General features: G+C 42.1%; 1 protein-coding gene across 2 annotated transcripts in view; it reads right to left on the bottom strand.

Moving 5' to 3' along the window:
• The window catches only part of SLC25A13 (solute carrier family 25 member 13), a 203084-nt gene that overhangs the window by 47570 nt on the left and 138852 nt on the right, over positions 1 to 16662 (bottom strand). For both annotated transcript variants that reach the window (XM_061197766.1, XM_061197768.1), the window contains exons 12-13: positions 7676 to 7728; positions 5915 to 5995 (exon numbers count right to left, since the gene is read on the bottom strand). In XM_061197766.1, the coding sequence (XP_061053749.1) occupies positions 5915 to 5995; positions 7676 to 7728 (134 nt within the window). The remainder of the gene's footprint in view (positions 1 to 5914; positions 5996 to 7675; positions 7729 to 16662) is intronic.

The raw sequence follows: 16662 nt of genomic DNA, 5'->3' as shown, positions 1-16662 counted from the left end.
GGTGTCTGTGTCTTTTTCCTTTTCAAAAATCATAAAAATTAACTGCAATTGAACGTAATGCAAAAAAAAAAAAAGATGAGTTATAAAAACGTTCCTTAAAAATGGTATCTGAGGGCTTCCCTGGTGGCGCAGTGGTTGAGAATCTGCCTGCCAATGCAGGGGACACAGGTTCGAGCCCTGGTCTGGGAAGATCCCACATGCCACGGAGCAGCTGGGCCCGTGAGCCACAATTACTGAGCCTGCGCGTCTGGAGCCTGTGCTCCGCACCAAGAGAGGCCGCGATAGTGAGAGGCCCGCGCAACGCGATGAAGAGTGGTCCCCACTTGCCACAACTAGAGAAAGCCCTTGCACAGAAACGAAGACCCAACATAGCAATCAATCAATCAATCAATCAATAAAAATAATGTGAATTTCTTAAAAAAAAAAATTGGTATCTGATACATGGCTGTACAAACAAGCAAAAAATACCATGTATATGAGAATCACCACAATAATGGGAACATAGGCCACAATATTAGGGTCACACTTACTTGCAGGGGAGAGCAATTAAGATTGCTCTTCATGCCATGTTTTTTTTCCATGGTGATATTCTCACCAATCCCTTTCAGAACCAGTGATGTGAGCATGTCAATTATTTTTCCCACTTAAAATGAATATAAGCTCCCATAAGCATTAGATATATTTACACATATACCCACACCCAAATGCACATGTATGTATCTCGATGGAAAAATTACCAATGGCATTTTTCACAGAACTAGAAAAAAAAACCTTAAAATTTGTATGGTGACACAAAGGACCCCGAATAGCCACAGCAATCTTGAGAAAGAAAAACGGAGCTGGAGGAATCAGGCTACCAGACTTCAGATTAAACTGCAAAGCTACAGTCATCAAAACAGTATGGCACTGGCACAAAAACAGAAATATAGATCAATGGAACAGGATAGAAAACTCAGAAATAAACCCTCACACTTATGATCAATTAATCTATGACAAAGGCGGCAAGACTGTACAATGGAGAAAAGACAGTCTCTTCAATAAATGGTGCTGGGAAAACTGGACAGCTACATGTAAAAACATGAAATTAGAACATTCTTTAACACCATACACAAAAAAGAAACTCAATATGGATTAAAGACCTAAATTTAAGACCAGATACTATAAAACTCTTAGAGGAAAACACAGGCAGAACACTCTTTGACATAAATTACAGCAGTATCTTTTTCGATACGCCTCCTAGAGTAATGGAAATAAAAACAAAAATAAACAAATGGGACCTAATTAAATTCAAAAGCTTTTGCACAGCAAAGGAAACCATAAACAAAACGAAAAGACAATCCACAGAATGGGCGAAAATATTTGCAAACAATGCAACTGACAAGGGATTAATCTCCAAAATTTACAAACAGCTCATGCAGCTCAATATCAAAAAAACAAACAACTCAATCAAAAAATGGGCAGAAGATCTAAATAGACATTTCTCCAGAGAAGACATACAGATGGCCAAGAGGCACATAAAAAGATGCTCAACACTGCTAATTAGTAGAGAAATGCAAATCAAAACTACAATGAAATATCACCTCACACTAGTCAGAATGGCCATCATCACAAAACCTACAGACAATAAATGCCAGAGAGAGTGTGGAGAAGAGGGAACCTTCCTACACTGTTGGTGGGAATGTAAATTGGTACAGCCACTATGGAGAACAGTATGGAGGTTCCTTATAAAACTAAAAATAGAGCTACCATATGATCTAGCAATCCCACTCCTGGGCATATATCCAGAGAAAAACATGGTTCGAAAGGATACATGCACAACAATGTTCACTGTAGTGCTGTTTACAATAGTCAAGACATGGAAGCAACCTAAATGTCCATCAACAGATGAATGGATTAAGAAGATGTGGTATATATGTACAATGGAATATTACTCAGGCATTAAAAAGAATGAAATAATGCCATTTGCAGCAACGTGGATGGACCTAGAGATAATCACACTAAGTGAAGTAAGTCAGACAGAGAAAGACAAATATCATAGGATATCACTTATGTGTGGAATCTAAAAAAAAGATACAAATGAACTTATTCACAAAACAGAAACAGACTCACAGACTTAGAGAAGGAACTTATGGTTACCAGGGGGGAGGAACAGATTGGGAATTGGGGATTGACATGTACACACTACTATGTTTAAAATAGGTAACCAACAAGGACCTACTGTATAGCACAGGGAACTGTGCTTGATACTCTATAATAACCTAAATGGGAAAAGAATTTGAAAAGGATAGATACATGTATATGTATAACTGAATCACTTTGCTGTATACCCGAAACTAACACAACATTGTTGACCAACTATACTCCAATATAAAATAAAAATAAAAAAGAAAGAAAAATACTGTGGATCCATTATCAAAGGACTGTTGTTCAGGAAGTATGTTCACTTGTGTTTCCAAAAATTATTACAGAATACTATTAATTTTTATTGGTACACAAATAATTTTTACTAAATACAAGCTTTATAAGACAGAGGTTTATCCCTTTTTGACATATTTTTCCACCCAGTGAATATCATTTCTTTTCTTTTCATTTCAATGTAGATTTTCATGCCAAATAAATTAATCATATTTATATCTTCCCTGAAACCAGTCATGGCACCATTTGTATTTCCTTATCTGACAACCTTAAGATCAAAGGATCAAAAACTAAAGATCCCAATGCCCCCAGGAGTTCAACCCTCTATTCCACTAGAGGCAAAGAAGACTTACTTTGTAGAATTTAAGGACTGTAGCCTACAGACCACATGGTATTACATTTGTTATTTTTTCTTAAAGTAGCAGCAACACTGCAATCACAACAACGTACTCAGAGGTAACATGTCAGGTTTAACGTCACTGGGAACCTAACTGGAGATGGGTAGTGGTGACAGGCCCTCTGTCCTCTGCCCCATTTACTGGGAGCCTCCACCGTTGCTGACAGTGACCACCCTAAGTCACATCTCCCTCCAGGGCTGAGCTCCTGACCCACGAAAGGAAAGAAAGGATGGAAAAAACAGAAGGTATATATGTATCTTGTGCAGGGACACCTGAGGCTCCAGGTCTTTGTCAAAGACCTAAACTCCTACAACTTGTCAAAACTGTTGTCAAACAAGTTGTCAAAACTCCTACAACTCCTAGTCTAATTCAGAAAGTAGAAAACCAACTTACGCAGAAAACACAAACCACAAGACACCTTTCAGAATTAGAGTTTATAAACCCTAGTCTTGGCACCTAATGTAGCCTTGAGCTGTGCTGAATATATCACTACTGTTAAGTGTCAATCTACAAAAATGCTCAGAAAACTGGTCAAATTTTTAATAGTGCTCTAAACTAGTGCAAAAAGTGAGTTTAATGCTAGATTCATCCTTTTACATACACCAATGAAACAGAATAGTATTTTTTAATCTCTTCAGTCACAGATTTCATTATATCAAAAATTAATGAATGAGATCAATTTTATTCTTTTTCCTCCAACATTTTCCTTCAAATTTACTATCATTCTTGTTGTTTTTCTAAAAAAAAAAAAAAATATAATAAAACAGGCCTTAGTTTAGCTAGGAGACGATTAAGGTTAGCAGACAAGGACCTCCTTGCATCTTTTCCCTGTTTTTGTAGAAAACAGATTATAAAATAAACAAAAAAGCCATCTTCAAAGAAATCAGCAGTTAAGGTTATAAGTGCAAAAGTCAGCCATATTCCTAATCCTCGGTGATAATAAAGTAAGGTGAGCTCTCCGGGGACTTAAAAGGTAATGCCTGGCAATGCTTGGGTGAATTAAGGGGAACTGCCCATGCAACACTACCTTTTAAACCCTCTGTAGTCCTAACTGGGCAGTGAGGCAGAGGTACTCACAAGGACTCTCTAAGGAGGTGTGTGACTGGCTCTGAACGACAGGGACAACTCCGCCAGAGCCTGCAGAGAAAGATGCTGCTACTGCTTTAAAAACACGTGCTGAAATGGAACCAGCCATCCCACTACTCAGAGATCTAAAGGACCTGGATTGTTTGCCACCAACAGGATTGCTTACCTGAAAAATAAACTCTTACTTCTCAAAGCAATGACTCGGGGGGAGGGAGGAGTAGGGGGGAGTCAAAACAGGAGACTTGGAACACTGAGGACCACTGTCTCCCCACCTCTGAGATGAAGGATGGCAAACCTCATTTCACAGATATTTTAAGTAGCTGTAAAGCCCCAGTGGCTCCAATTTTAAGCCTGTGTTTAGATCAGGTTTGAAAAGGGCTGCACCACTTTGCAATAACTAGGCACCGCGTCTGATGCCAATCGGTGCTTTGTGTTTGAAATGGGCGACCACATACGAGAAAACAAGACCACCTACAGCAGACGATACGTGCCACGACCAATCTCCTTGGCACCCAGGCCTGTGTGCGGGCAAAATGCTTTCATTAAAAAGAAAATAAACCTCAAGATTATTGCCAAAATCTTGAGTAGTATCACATAGTTTTCCATTTTAAATTCTTACAGAGATATGTAGTCATGTCTTTTCAGAAAGTTTAAAACCTGACTTCTAAAAAAAAAAAAAAAAACCCACCTGACCTACTGAAATGCCCTGCTCTCTCGGGACCCTTGTAATAGCCTCAAGGATGGACTAGGTATAGCCCATGGTTATGCCTATTGAAAATTAGAAAATCTAGTTATTCAACTGGAAACTACAGTTGTTTTAAAGGACAAGTACTTACCGGCAAGAGCCATTTCTGCAACTCCTAACATTCTTTTTGATTATTATTGTGTGCCCTTTTTATTTAGGACATTAAAGGCTCCCTTTTTCCATCCTGAATGCTCCTAAAGTTACAGGACAAGGGGATCTTACCTGGCCGTCTCTGACAGGTCAGTGATCAAACAGAAAGAGTCAGGCTGTAGCCAAATTCCGTCCATCTCTTAAGAATTACCAGGAGCTAGGACTCTGTAGCTCCTGCTACATTCAGGGAACCCCATTCAATGTTAGGACAATAAGCCCTCTCCAGACAAAGGTTTAATATTCTCGGGTGTTTTCCCAACTTCTAAACTCAATGACTTTTCAAGAAAAGAGCATTTTATGAACACCATTTCCTGCACAGAACAAGCGAATTTAAAAAAAAAAAAAAAAAAAAGTGACCTCATCTTTTGTACAAGAAACACAGGTGTAGATGGAAAATATACCAATATTTATTGCCCTAGTGATCAAAGACCGTTTATTTAACCAACCTTATCTTTAAATAGCACCAGTCTTTGTATAAGAGTTTTACTTACTTAAGGTATTTACATTCACATGAACAAACCTGTACATGAAATAAAACAAGACATGATGTTTTGCTGAGCTCAAGAACAAGATGCAGGTTGTTCATCCATATAAAGAAATACTTGTTCCAAGCATTTTTGACAATGCGGAGCGCACTCAGCCAGTCACCTCCCACATCCTTCCCCTGGAAGCACTGGGAAACTTGAAGAGTTGCTGGCATTTGTGAAGTAAAGCAAAGCAGAGAGCTATGGCTGCTGACTTCAAACTACAAATTTCAGTGCCTGACCCAGCAGAGGGTGCCATGAGGAAAGAATGTATGAAAAATAAACTATAGAAAAGGTTAGCAAAGATCTGTTCAAACGCCAAACACTTCTGCCACAAATGACTTCTCCTGCAGAACCAACTGCAAGCAATGGCGAATTTAACAGGCATGACTTAACAGGCAGTAAGACCAGAGACGTTTACCCTTCCACCTCAGGAGTGGTCCGCCTGTCTAGGAAAAGCCGAGGTCCCCTAGTAGACTCTGCCCTTGAACGGGACCTGTGGTGAACAGAAGCCTTAGTCCACACTTGTGTAGCACGGTCGTGATATGTACGTGAAACAAGTCTTTTCAATGTAGAGATCCGCAAAAGGTACTTACACAGCCTCCAGCAAGAATTTCTGCTGCGAGTGGGACTAAGCCATCTTTGCGTGTAAATTTATCCCTCACAAAATCATTCACCTTGAAGAAAAATATTTATAGAAGATGATGAAAAATATAGAGAAAGCCATTAAACACATATAAATATACAACTGTAAATAAATGTTATTTTTCTCTGTCAGTGTATTGGAGTAATCATAAACTGAATAAATGAAGTATCTTAAGAGTTTGCTCTTAATAGCATATACATAGTTTTTGAAAGGTAAAATATATAAATACGTATTCCTGATGTTTCACGGAGAAAACAATTAAGAGAGGTGGCTTACAAGCTTAATTCAAATATGTCCTGCAATTACAATAGCATAAAAAGAGAGACATATTAACAACAGAGACAAAATTAAAACATACATTTTATAACTTAAAAACTGTTTTATAGGATTTGATTAAAAAATCACTTTCAAGTCTTCCAACAAGATTTAATCTAAAACAGCATCATCGAGACAAATTTGGCTGAGCAGATCTTTTAGCTTAGTAGAAATTCAGTATTTAAAAAATTTCTCAAGGATTCTCAGAGAACATCCAGAGCATTAATTAATTAAGTATAACATTCTCAAAATGGTATGTACTACTAGCAATTTTAAGGATCAATCAGAAGATTAGCTGTCCCAAGGTCACAAAATAAGATGGTAAAAGAAGAATTTCAGCACCAATGCTACACAGTCCAATCCAAAAGTAAAGTTTAACTTTCTGGGGCTTTATGACCTTGGTGATGAAAATGCAATTATTTATCCATTGCACAAATACATACTGAATACTTACCACCTGTCAGACAGGAGTCAGGCACTGGAGAACCAATCTGATGGAGGATCAACTTAAACTAGAACTCAGACCCCTCAACATGTCACTTTGGCAAATGTGTACAGAATACACCCTGAACACGAATTCTGTAAATAGCATGTGTACTTGAACAATACGCTTTGGAGTCAGAAAAATCTGGTTTTGAATTCTAGTCTTCCTACTAATGACCTGTGCAAACACAGGTAAATACTTAATCCCCATGGGCCTCACTTTCCTGACTTGTAAACTGTGGGTCACACCTTGCTTGAGATTAAAACAGTAACAGATAATACACGGAAAGCACCTAAGATGGTAGGTACTGAAGGAAATTTAGCTGCTGTTGCTGCCACTACTATAATGATGCTAACAATGATGATGGTGGTGGCAACCACCAAAAATCTTGTTCAAGTATATTATCACATTCTCAGATGTTCACTGTTAAATGGGGAATAATAAAAAGCTATGTGTGGTGAGCACCTCTATGTTCAAATCAGTTAGCACCTCTGAGGAAACACAGACCTGCTGTTTCACATAAGAATCTCTGCTAGGGCTTCCCTGGTGGCGCAGTGGTTGACAATCTGCCTGCCAATGCAGGGGACACGGGTTCGAGCCCTGGTCTGGGAAGATCCCACGTGCCGCGGAGCAGCTGGCCCGTGAGCCACAATTACTGAGCCTGCACGTCTGGAGCCTGTGCTCCGCAACAAGAGAGACCGCGATAGTGAGAGGCCCGCGCACCGCGATGAAGAGTGGCCCCCACTTGCCACAACTAGAGAAAGCCCTCGCACAGAAACGAAGACCTAACACAGCCATAAATAAATAAATAAACAAATACTTTAAAAACGAGGGGAAAAAAAAAAAATCTCTGCTAGATTCCTGAGTATGTGCAAACTCCCTTCATCTGAAGCATCAAATCAAAAGACTTACTGTAAGTTTTATGGCCTTCTCTGGGGCGACTCCCAATAACTGTGGCAACAGACCTGAAAAACAACAAAAGTAGAAGCGTATTAAATAAATTAACATTAACTAAACACATCAACAGCTCTAAAGAGGGGGATCACAACGTAAAAACTGGGGCAATCTTTGCTGCCATTTTCTGCTCTTACCTTGAATGAGAATACTTGAAATGGAATGTTTAGGTACTAATGTCTAAGAGCCACATCAGGCCTGAGTAAATTCCCCCTCACATTCTGGATCGTTCGCACACTGGGTAAATCAACAGTATTAGTGATACAGGAAATCTCATTACTCCACAGATTTGCTTTTTTCCCTCCCGCCTCTTAAATCAGTGGACTTTAGTGAAAATATTCTTTTTCTCTAACACCTTTCTCAGCTCCTCACCCCCCCACTGCCCACGGTTCAGCCATTCATACATTTAGCAACTATGACTCTGTGACAAGCTCAAGACAAACAAGGCTCCCTCTGACTGGTCTCAGATGGAAGGAGGGGAGAGGCCTTGCTGAAAAAGTTGGGGAAACGTGCATTGCATTTCGGGAACGGGAACAGACGGGGCAAAGACAGCAGAGTGGGAACAAGCCTGGTGTGCTCAAAATTGAGGGAGAGTGTCAGTACATCACCTGGCAGGAGGCAGGCACAGGGAGAGGCACAGGTGGGGCCCGATGCCACGCTGCAGACCAGGACCCCGAAGCCCGATATACTCCAAGTTAGGTAAGAAGGGTTTCCATTAGAAGGAGAGTGATGTGTTACTTCATATTTTCAAAAGACCATTCTGGATGTGGTGCAGAAAACAGGGCATAGTGATGGGGTGTGTTTGTGTGTTTGTGTGTTTGTGTGTGTGTGTGGTGTGTGCACGTGGGGTGTGTGGGTGTGTGTGTGTGTGTGTGTGTGTGCGCGCGTGCGGGGTGTGGGGTGTGCGTGTGTGTGTGTGGTGTGTGCGTGTGGGGTGTGTGTGTGTGCAGTGTGGGGGGGTGTGTGTGTGTGGTGTGTGCGTGTGGGGTGTGGGGTGTGTGTGTGCGTGGGGGGTGTGGGGGGTGTGTGCGTGTGGGGTGTGGGGTGTGTGTGTGGGGGGGTGTGTGTGTGCGTGTGGGGTGTGGGGTGTGTGTGTGTGTGTGTGTGTGCGTGTGGGGTGTGGGGTGTGGGGGGGGTGTGTGTGTGTGTGTGTGTGTGTAACTGGCTCCGACTGCTAGAGCTCAGTTTTTAGCACTAACACCTGGTACACATGAAGATGGCAGAGCTCAGTTTTGGACACGATAGGTGGAGTGGAAATTAAGAATCAGGGCACAAGGAGGAGGTGTGGTCTTTGACAGGAAAGGGCCACTTCTAGGAAAGGCAGTTATGACAATAGTGGACCTACATATTTGAACTAAAAAAAAAAAGTTACCTTTTTCATCTGTTCTTTCTAAGAAAATCAAATCAAAGACAGATGCCTTTCCTTGGAAACACTCAGTAAGCTAACCCCAAGGATCAGAATATATTGTTGCCGTGTCATGCTGCTGTCCTTGGGAGGGTCTTCATGGTGTTATCCGTCACCAGTAAGTACACTTTCCTAATTCGCTATATTAAAAGGTCCACCCTCAGCCTCTTCGGAGAGACCAGCCCTGCCCACATCATCTTCTTAAAGAAACAGCCTACAGCCAAAAGTCACTAGCTCGAGGGATGTGTGCATCCAGCTTGCAGATGTGTTTTGCTGAGTAGCACAGGTTTTAAACATAATTTGAGATTATAAAGATAGATAGATAGATGGCTGAATGGATGACTAGATTGATCAATTGATTGATTAATGGATCTGACAGCTCTGGGCCTCCTTCTGACATCACAGCAATCTATCTCCAGCTGGGCAAGGCTCTGCCCTTTAGACAGGACCCAAGTATCAATTCAGCAAGGTCCCCACCACGCCCTAATGCCAGCATGGTAATAAGGACAAGTGCCAATTATCGTTCATCATTTCTTGCTCTGTTGATATCCTCACAATACAGAAATATCTCTCTGGGCTTATGGCTTTACAAAAAGGGAGAAACTAAATAGACCAAGACAGCTTCATGTTTTAGGCAGAATTGGAGAAAGCTCATTTCATTGTAAAACTAAATGATAAGGATGCTGATGCTAATCAGAATTTCCTCTAAAAACAGCCAACATATTGTTTATTATGTGTCAGGCACCATTTTAAGCACTTTACTAACTCATTGAATCCTTAAAACCACCCTGTAGAGTGGAAACTGAGGCATATAGAGATTAAGTAATTTGTTCTCAGTTACCCAGATGATAAATAGCGAGACTGGGATTCAAATATAAGCCATCTTCCTCAAGAGTCTATGCCTTTAGACAACACCCAACTCTGTCCTCTGCCTGACAGGCAAATGTGTATTTGCCTTTCACATCCAGCCTCATTTGTTCACCGATATAACTAAGCTGCCTGGATCCTATAAACAGTTGGGTTTGCAACGTCTTCTCTAGGCAGCCATATTTTCAGCCTGTTTCATCCCCAAGGGCAAGACACCTAAAAGATGTACAGCCAATGAGTTCAGCAACCTGGGCCCTGTGACCTGGCACCAAGAGTAGAGCTACTCAGTCAGGATCCTTCTCCCAGGAGCATGACAGAGTTCTTAAAGGCGATGAGCCAGTCAGCACAAAGGCACAAACTGAGAAGGTGCCAGATGGGGCGGGGAAAGTGGCCAGTTGAAGACATGTGTGTGATAATGCCACAAGGAAGTAGCAACTATGATACGAAAAGGAAGAAGACTGGCAGGAGAAAATGTGTAGCAAATAGAATGGAGACACCAGAGAGAGAGAAAACACACAGTCCGTGAAAGATGCACAGGCGGGAGGGACGGCCTTGACCATCTTCCGGTCCCACTGAGGCCAGATTCCAGTGAAATTCCTGCCCTGGGATCCCTATGAGATCTCGGATTTCCTTCTCTCTCATGTGAACTCTTACCAAAAGTTCCCCTATGCTTCTGCTAGCTTGAGTACAGGCTATACTCTTTTTAACCTAAATGAACCGAAACAGCACAAAAAATGTGAATATGGAACCATCTGGGCAAAGCAAACGCTCTTATTCAAAGTAAGAATTCTCTCCTCCTAAACTGTGCACACTTATTAATCCTTTACTTATACCATGAGATAACATCTATGAGGAGAAAGGCTTTATTATTACTTTATGAAAGTACAACATTAATTTCTACCAGTAAAATTCAGGGATAACCTGGTTAAACTACATCTTAACATTTACAATTTCCATTCTACTCTCTGCATTCAGGTCAAGTACCAAAATGTTTTGTCAAATATTTACTTGCTAGATGTATTATTCTCATCATTAAATTGTAGACCAAGCCATGGATGGGTTGATAGCACTGTGATTTAAATGATAATCTCTTGTCTCTTTAACTACCCTGTGACGGTCTCTTTAAATGACTAATAAAAAACAGCCCACAGAGCCAAATGACTATAGCGTTAGATACAATCACTTCAGCCAGCCTTTTAAGCTATCAAGATTTGTATTTCTCACTATAAATTTAGTAATGCACTGTGAACAGCAGAGAGCAAAACAAAACAATAGAGAAAACCCTGCTTTTAAGACTATATATAGGGCAGCAAATATTTATTTGTTCAGCAAACATTTACCAAATGCTTTCTGTGCCTGGTACTGGAAGAAACTGGGATGAACATAGTAAGATCTGTGGCATCCCCTGGAGCCAGTAGTGTCAGTTTAGAAGAAAAGGGAGCCCTAGGTGTCTCTGTGTGCCAGAAAGGAGACACACCACCTAAAAACAGAGTGCTGAGTATCACAGCCCCGGGGCACCAAAGTACTATGGGAACACAGTGGAGAGAACCAGTTATTCTGCCTGCAGGAGGGAGAAAAGCATCAAAGAAGAGGAGATACTTAACTTGATTCTTTAAGGATAAGCAGAGGTTCACTGGAGAAGAGAGACATGAGTAGAACAGAGGGCAAGGTGATCCAGGCAGAGAGGACAGAGCGTAAAAAGGCACCAAAATCTCTCAAGACCATGGCACAGTCAGGGTGAGGGCGAGATCACTGGAGGCTGTGGTGAGATCACAGACATTGTAATAAACAATGGTAGTAGCAATAAGGACAACAGCCAGTACATGCCAGGCACTTCTCTATGTGCTTTATGTGAATCAACACATTTAATCTACACCACAAGTAGTCAATAACAATAACTCAGCACATGTTATTTTTATTCCATCAACAGATGAGGAACTGAGGCAGACTTCTCGGAGCCCGCCCAAGGTGGCTCAGCTGTTAGGTGGGGCAGTGGGGTTCAACCCTAGGTGGTCTGGCTCTAAGGGGGTGCTCCTAGCCGGTATACTGCGCTGCTTCTCCCCAGGCCACACTAAGGGGGTTGGAAAAAATTCTGTAGACACATGGGGTGGCTTTTAAAGAGTCAAGTTCAAAAAGTAAAAAGTTCTGGAGGCAGGTGAAGGACAGATGGTAAGGGCAGAGACCCAAGGCACGAAGAGTAATTAGGAGGTTAAAGTAATTTAATCTAAGGCCCTGAGTTCCACTGTATTAAATGAGTAACTTCAACCCAGTAAGAACAAAACCAAAGTACAAATCCATTCCTAAGACCTGGGCCAGATGCTGGCACTCAGTGAGGTACTGGCTAAGTACCATTCTTGTGGTGACAACCCTGGCAAACTAGGGAACAAAGGGTAGCTGTGGATGACAATCTGAGAGCCAGTAGAGATGTGGGCCTTGACACCATTAGTCGTGGGCAAATGCCCGTTGGGAGGGGAGGGGCCCTGACCTGCAGGACAAGGAAAGTCAGAGAGGTGGGAATTTCAATAAACTTCCCGGTTCCTTGACCTCAGAGGGAGGAAGGGTAGTGTGGCTCGGTAATGCCTAAAACAGCCAGTCTGGTGAAGGCACTTCAACGCCATCACACTGGAGTTTAAAGCACATGTATGTTTGACATCTGGGTAACTCAGCAGAAAAATTAGGCTTCTAATACAAGATGTTTCTGTTGGATTCTGGAAATTCATTTTAACCATTAGAAACAGAGAATGGATGTGTGTGCTGTTTCTAACTTGTCAAAACAGCAGTCTGTTTTCCAACTGCCTCAAATGAAATTTATTAGTGTGGTTAGTTTTCTAATCTTCTCATTTTAGTTCAGCTCCATCAGCACATATGGCAATGCTTCCTTGGCAAACTTCACCAGAAGGCTGCTAATGCGAGAAAAGATTTACAGGGTACAATATTAATACAGTATTTTGTCTTGAGATTTCATGGGCTTGAGATATAAATCACACTATCCCCTCTGATTCCCATCCTTCATGCAACCCAATGAGAAAGAACTGAGCTGGAGGTGTGGGAACTAAGCCCATACCACGAACCTCCACTGTAGGCTTCACACAGAACCCCCAAAAGGAAGTTCCCGAGAGCAGTGTGCTGGTCAGAGGGCCACTAAGCTGTAGTCTTGCTCAAAAAAGTTTTTAGAAATATAATTCTAGAATCTCAGAGTTAGAAGGGACTACAAAAGAAACTCATTAATAATGCTGGCCTAATTAAAGCTATTTGTTTCCAATGGCTCGGCAGCAAAATGAATGGCTTGGAGCACAGGCCATGGAGGTAGACAGACCTGGGCGGGAATCCTAGGTCTGCACCTCTTTTGTGCTGAGTGATCTTGGGGACATTATTCTTTGAACTCTAAGTTCCTCATTAGTAAACCAAGGATGCTAATTACGACTCATTGGTTTATTATGATAATGATATCAGTAAATGTATACAAGGTGCCAGACACTGTTCACAACCTACATTATCTATTCAAAAAAGGGGATGGAAGTTTCTTTCTACCTATTTGCTCAAGGCATATTCTTGATTATCCTCTTGCTTACAAGAGGCAATTCATCCTGAATAATGCTCACAGCCCAGAATTAGCAACTATGGGAGTACAGGAATTAGGGAAGTAGGTTAGGAGTACAATGCTGCTCCCCATGGCATTATGCCCATCCTTAGGAGAGCTGTTGCCAAGCAGCGAGGGCACACGCGGTCTGACAGTGTCTAGCAACACCACTTACTTTAGGCAAAGATAAGGAAGCAGTACAGACGTAACACCACATCTTCAACTACGTTTTTAAGCTAAAATAAAATGTTTCAGTTAAGAACTAAAACAGTTCTCAACCTCTGATGATAAGCAACTTTTTACCATGTCATTTCTCCTAAGGAGTAGAAGAGCCGGGCGATTAAGAGCGTGGAGTCTGGAGCCAGGCTGCTGGGTTTGAATTCTGACTGTTATTTAGTAGCTGTGTAATTGTGGTTAAGTTACCCAACCTCTCTGTACCTTAGTTTCCACATCTGTAAAATGGGGATAAACACAGTACCATGTGCATGGGGTAGTTTCGAAGATGAAACAAGTTAATATACACAAAACCCTCCGAAGGGTGCCAAGCACATAGTAAGTACTACAGAGGTGTTCTTTTGTTGTTCTTCACCTTCATCAGCATCACTATCCTCTCCTTCTTCCATGGAAACTGGGCTCTAGAGAGGCTAAGCAGCTTCTCCCGAGTCCCTCACTATTTGGTGACCGTGCTGTGGCGCTGAGTTGAATTCGGGTCCATGATGCCTCCCAAAGCATGGCTCTTCGGCCCTGGGATGCTCAGCTTTTCCCTGTGCACTCTAGTGGATTTATGGCTCCAACAAAGGCATTTTTTTCCAGCCCAGAATGTTCTGAAACTTTTCTCTGGGTGCTGGCTCACGCTGGGCTAGCAGGCTGCAGGGCTGGGCCCTTTCACACAGTAAGAGGAGGGTGGCTATGTGGTGGGCACCCGCATCTGCCTCCACGTCGCCCTCTCCAGAGAATATGAGGCTGTCACAGGAGAAGGCACTGACCTGCAGAGCTGAGCTGCAGACTATAACCTGGCGGACAAGTGGGAGTCAGGGCTCAACTGGGGAACGAGGCTCAGAGAAAGCAGCGGGTCAGGAGCCGGGCTGAGGGTCCACGAACAACTGTAACCGCCTTGTGGCAGCTGTCCCAACAGACCACACTGGATAAGACACGGAGCAGCACAGATGATGTCGGGCCACAGCAAGGGAGAGACCCGTCATTAAAGCAGCATTTCTGTCTCAGGTCAGACAGAAAACAAGCTCAAGAGTGGCCAGCCCGGCCCTGAGAAAGGTAGCTTAAAGCACGTAAGACAGCGTCCAAGGCATCCAGGGCAGAGACAGGCAGTAGAGCTTGGTAGGGGATATTAACGCATAAAATACTCCTGTTGCTGTAGCTGAAACCACATCTAGCACTCTTCTGTGTTATCTAGTTTCAACCCAGAGGCGAACCCTCCGTTGTTAAATTCTTAGCCTCCTGACCTCACCATGGAGGCCCCTACGCTTGTCCCCATCTTCCCAGAGAGCCCTCCTTGCTTTCAACATCAGATTAACCTTTATTCTGGAGCTATCAGCACTCTGTGTGCCCTGCCTCACAGCTTTTCTTCCTGCTCCTATTTCCATGGCCTTCTCTCTTCACTTGTTCAAGCTTTCTTCTTCCCCCCCACCCCGCCCTTCCCCTGTGTGTCTGCTTTTGACTCATACAGCCCCCAGGCATGAGGCATGCCCCTCCTCTCCCAACTACACTATCCCCTTTCATGGCCCTCGTTACTATCCAGTTTTCCACCAGCTCTCAGGATATCACTCCAAGCTGAGTGTACAGTGGAGCTGGGGGCATGGCAGATATTAAGATTTAAATGCTTGTTTATCTGGGTTAAATATTTTTGCTCAAAATGTCAAGAACCGTCTATTATTTTAGCTATGGCTCAGGATGCCTTTGGGAGACTGATTGTTAAAGCATGACGGAATGATACTGTCATGGTCTAGAAAAACCTTGGTTCCTTTGACTCCTCCTCTATTTGGAGGATTTCTAGAAGTGAAGATCATTGGGAAGAAGAATCATACCCTCTCCTCCTTCAGTTTTTCACTCTAGTAAATGGCAACTTTCAGGGTCCTGGTTATCTTCTCTTCTATCTAAATTACCTCTCTGCTGAGATTTAATCTATTCCCCTTGTCTCAGTCTCAGCATTGGCAGTAGCTGGTAATAAATTATCATTCTTGAGGCCTAGAACTAATTCGTTCACTAATTAATCTTCTCTTCTCCAGGTTATGTCTAGTTCCATCTTTCCCAATTTTCTAAGCTCATCATTGTTCTCATCCGGCCCTCTCAAGCCTCTGACGATACTCCCACCCACTTTAGTTCCAAGTTTGTGTCACCTTAGTCTCCTCTTTTAATGCTTTGTGCTCATGGTAGATTTCTGGAGATTTGATTACCCAGCTCAGGAACTGTCCAAGTCTTTTGTTCATTTTCACTTGATTTCCTATAACCAAATATCTGCTTTTTGATCTACTCATAACTTAACACCCTAAATGAAAATGTGCAGAAATTGGCCAAGAAAATAAGACTCAAACCAAACCATTCTGCACTCATTAGAAGCTCTGGTGGACGTGAATGGACATCATGACTCAGTGCAGTGTACGGATTCACTGTGGTTTGTGCCAAGATGCATGGCTTCTTAAGTTATGCAAAACAGACTTGTACAACCTCCAATTGCTTTATTTTGGTGATACAGTTTTTAAACTTATTTTTACCTACAAGAATTAAGCAAGAAGGAATCTCACTGTGGATCCACATAATTTGGATACTGCCTTCTATAGAACCATTAACCACCCTAGAGACCTAGCTTAAACTAGCTATTTGACAAAACTTCCTGAGATATCACCACAATATCCTCTAGATGTCACCTTGAGAACATTCCAGGATGGAAGACGACTGCTTTTGCACCACGCAGACAACCCGAAATAGACACATTTAAAACTCTGCAAGCCTGGTCAATAGGCTGATTAAAAAAAAAAAATTTTTTTTTTTTTTTTTTTTTTTTTTGCCAACTGCCTCAAAGACTAAGTAGTACTCCAAATTAAGTTTAATTCACAAAGTGATCTAATTTCCCTTTCT

Source organism: Eubalaena glacialis, chromosome 8, assembly GCF_028564815.1.
Source record: "Eubalaena glacialis isolate mEubGla1 chromosome 8, mEubGla1.1.hap2.+ XY, whole genome shotgun sequence".
Lineage (NCBI taxonomy): Eukaryota > Metazoa > Chordata > Mammalia > Artiodactyla > Balaenidae > Eubalaena > Eubalaena glacialis.
Note: the sequence above shows the minus strand (reverse complement) of the source record. Positions and strands in the feature narration are given on the sequence as shown.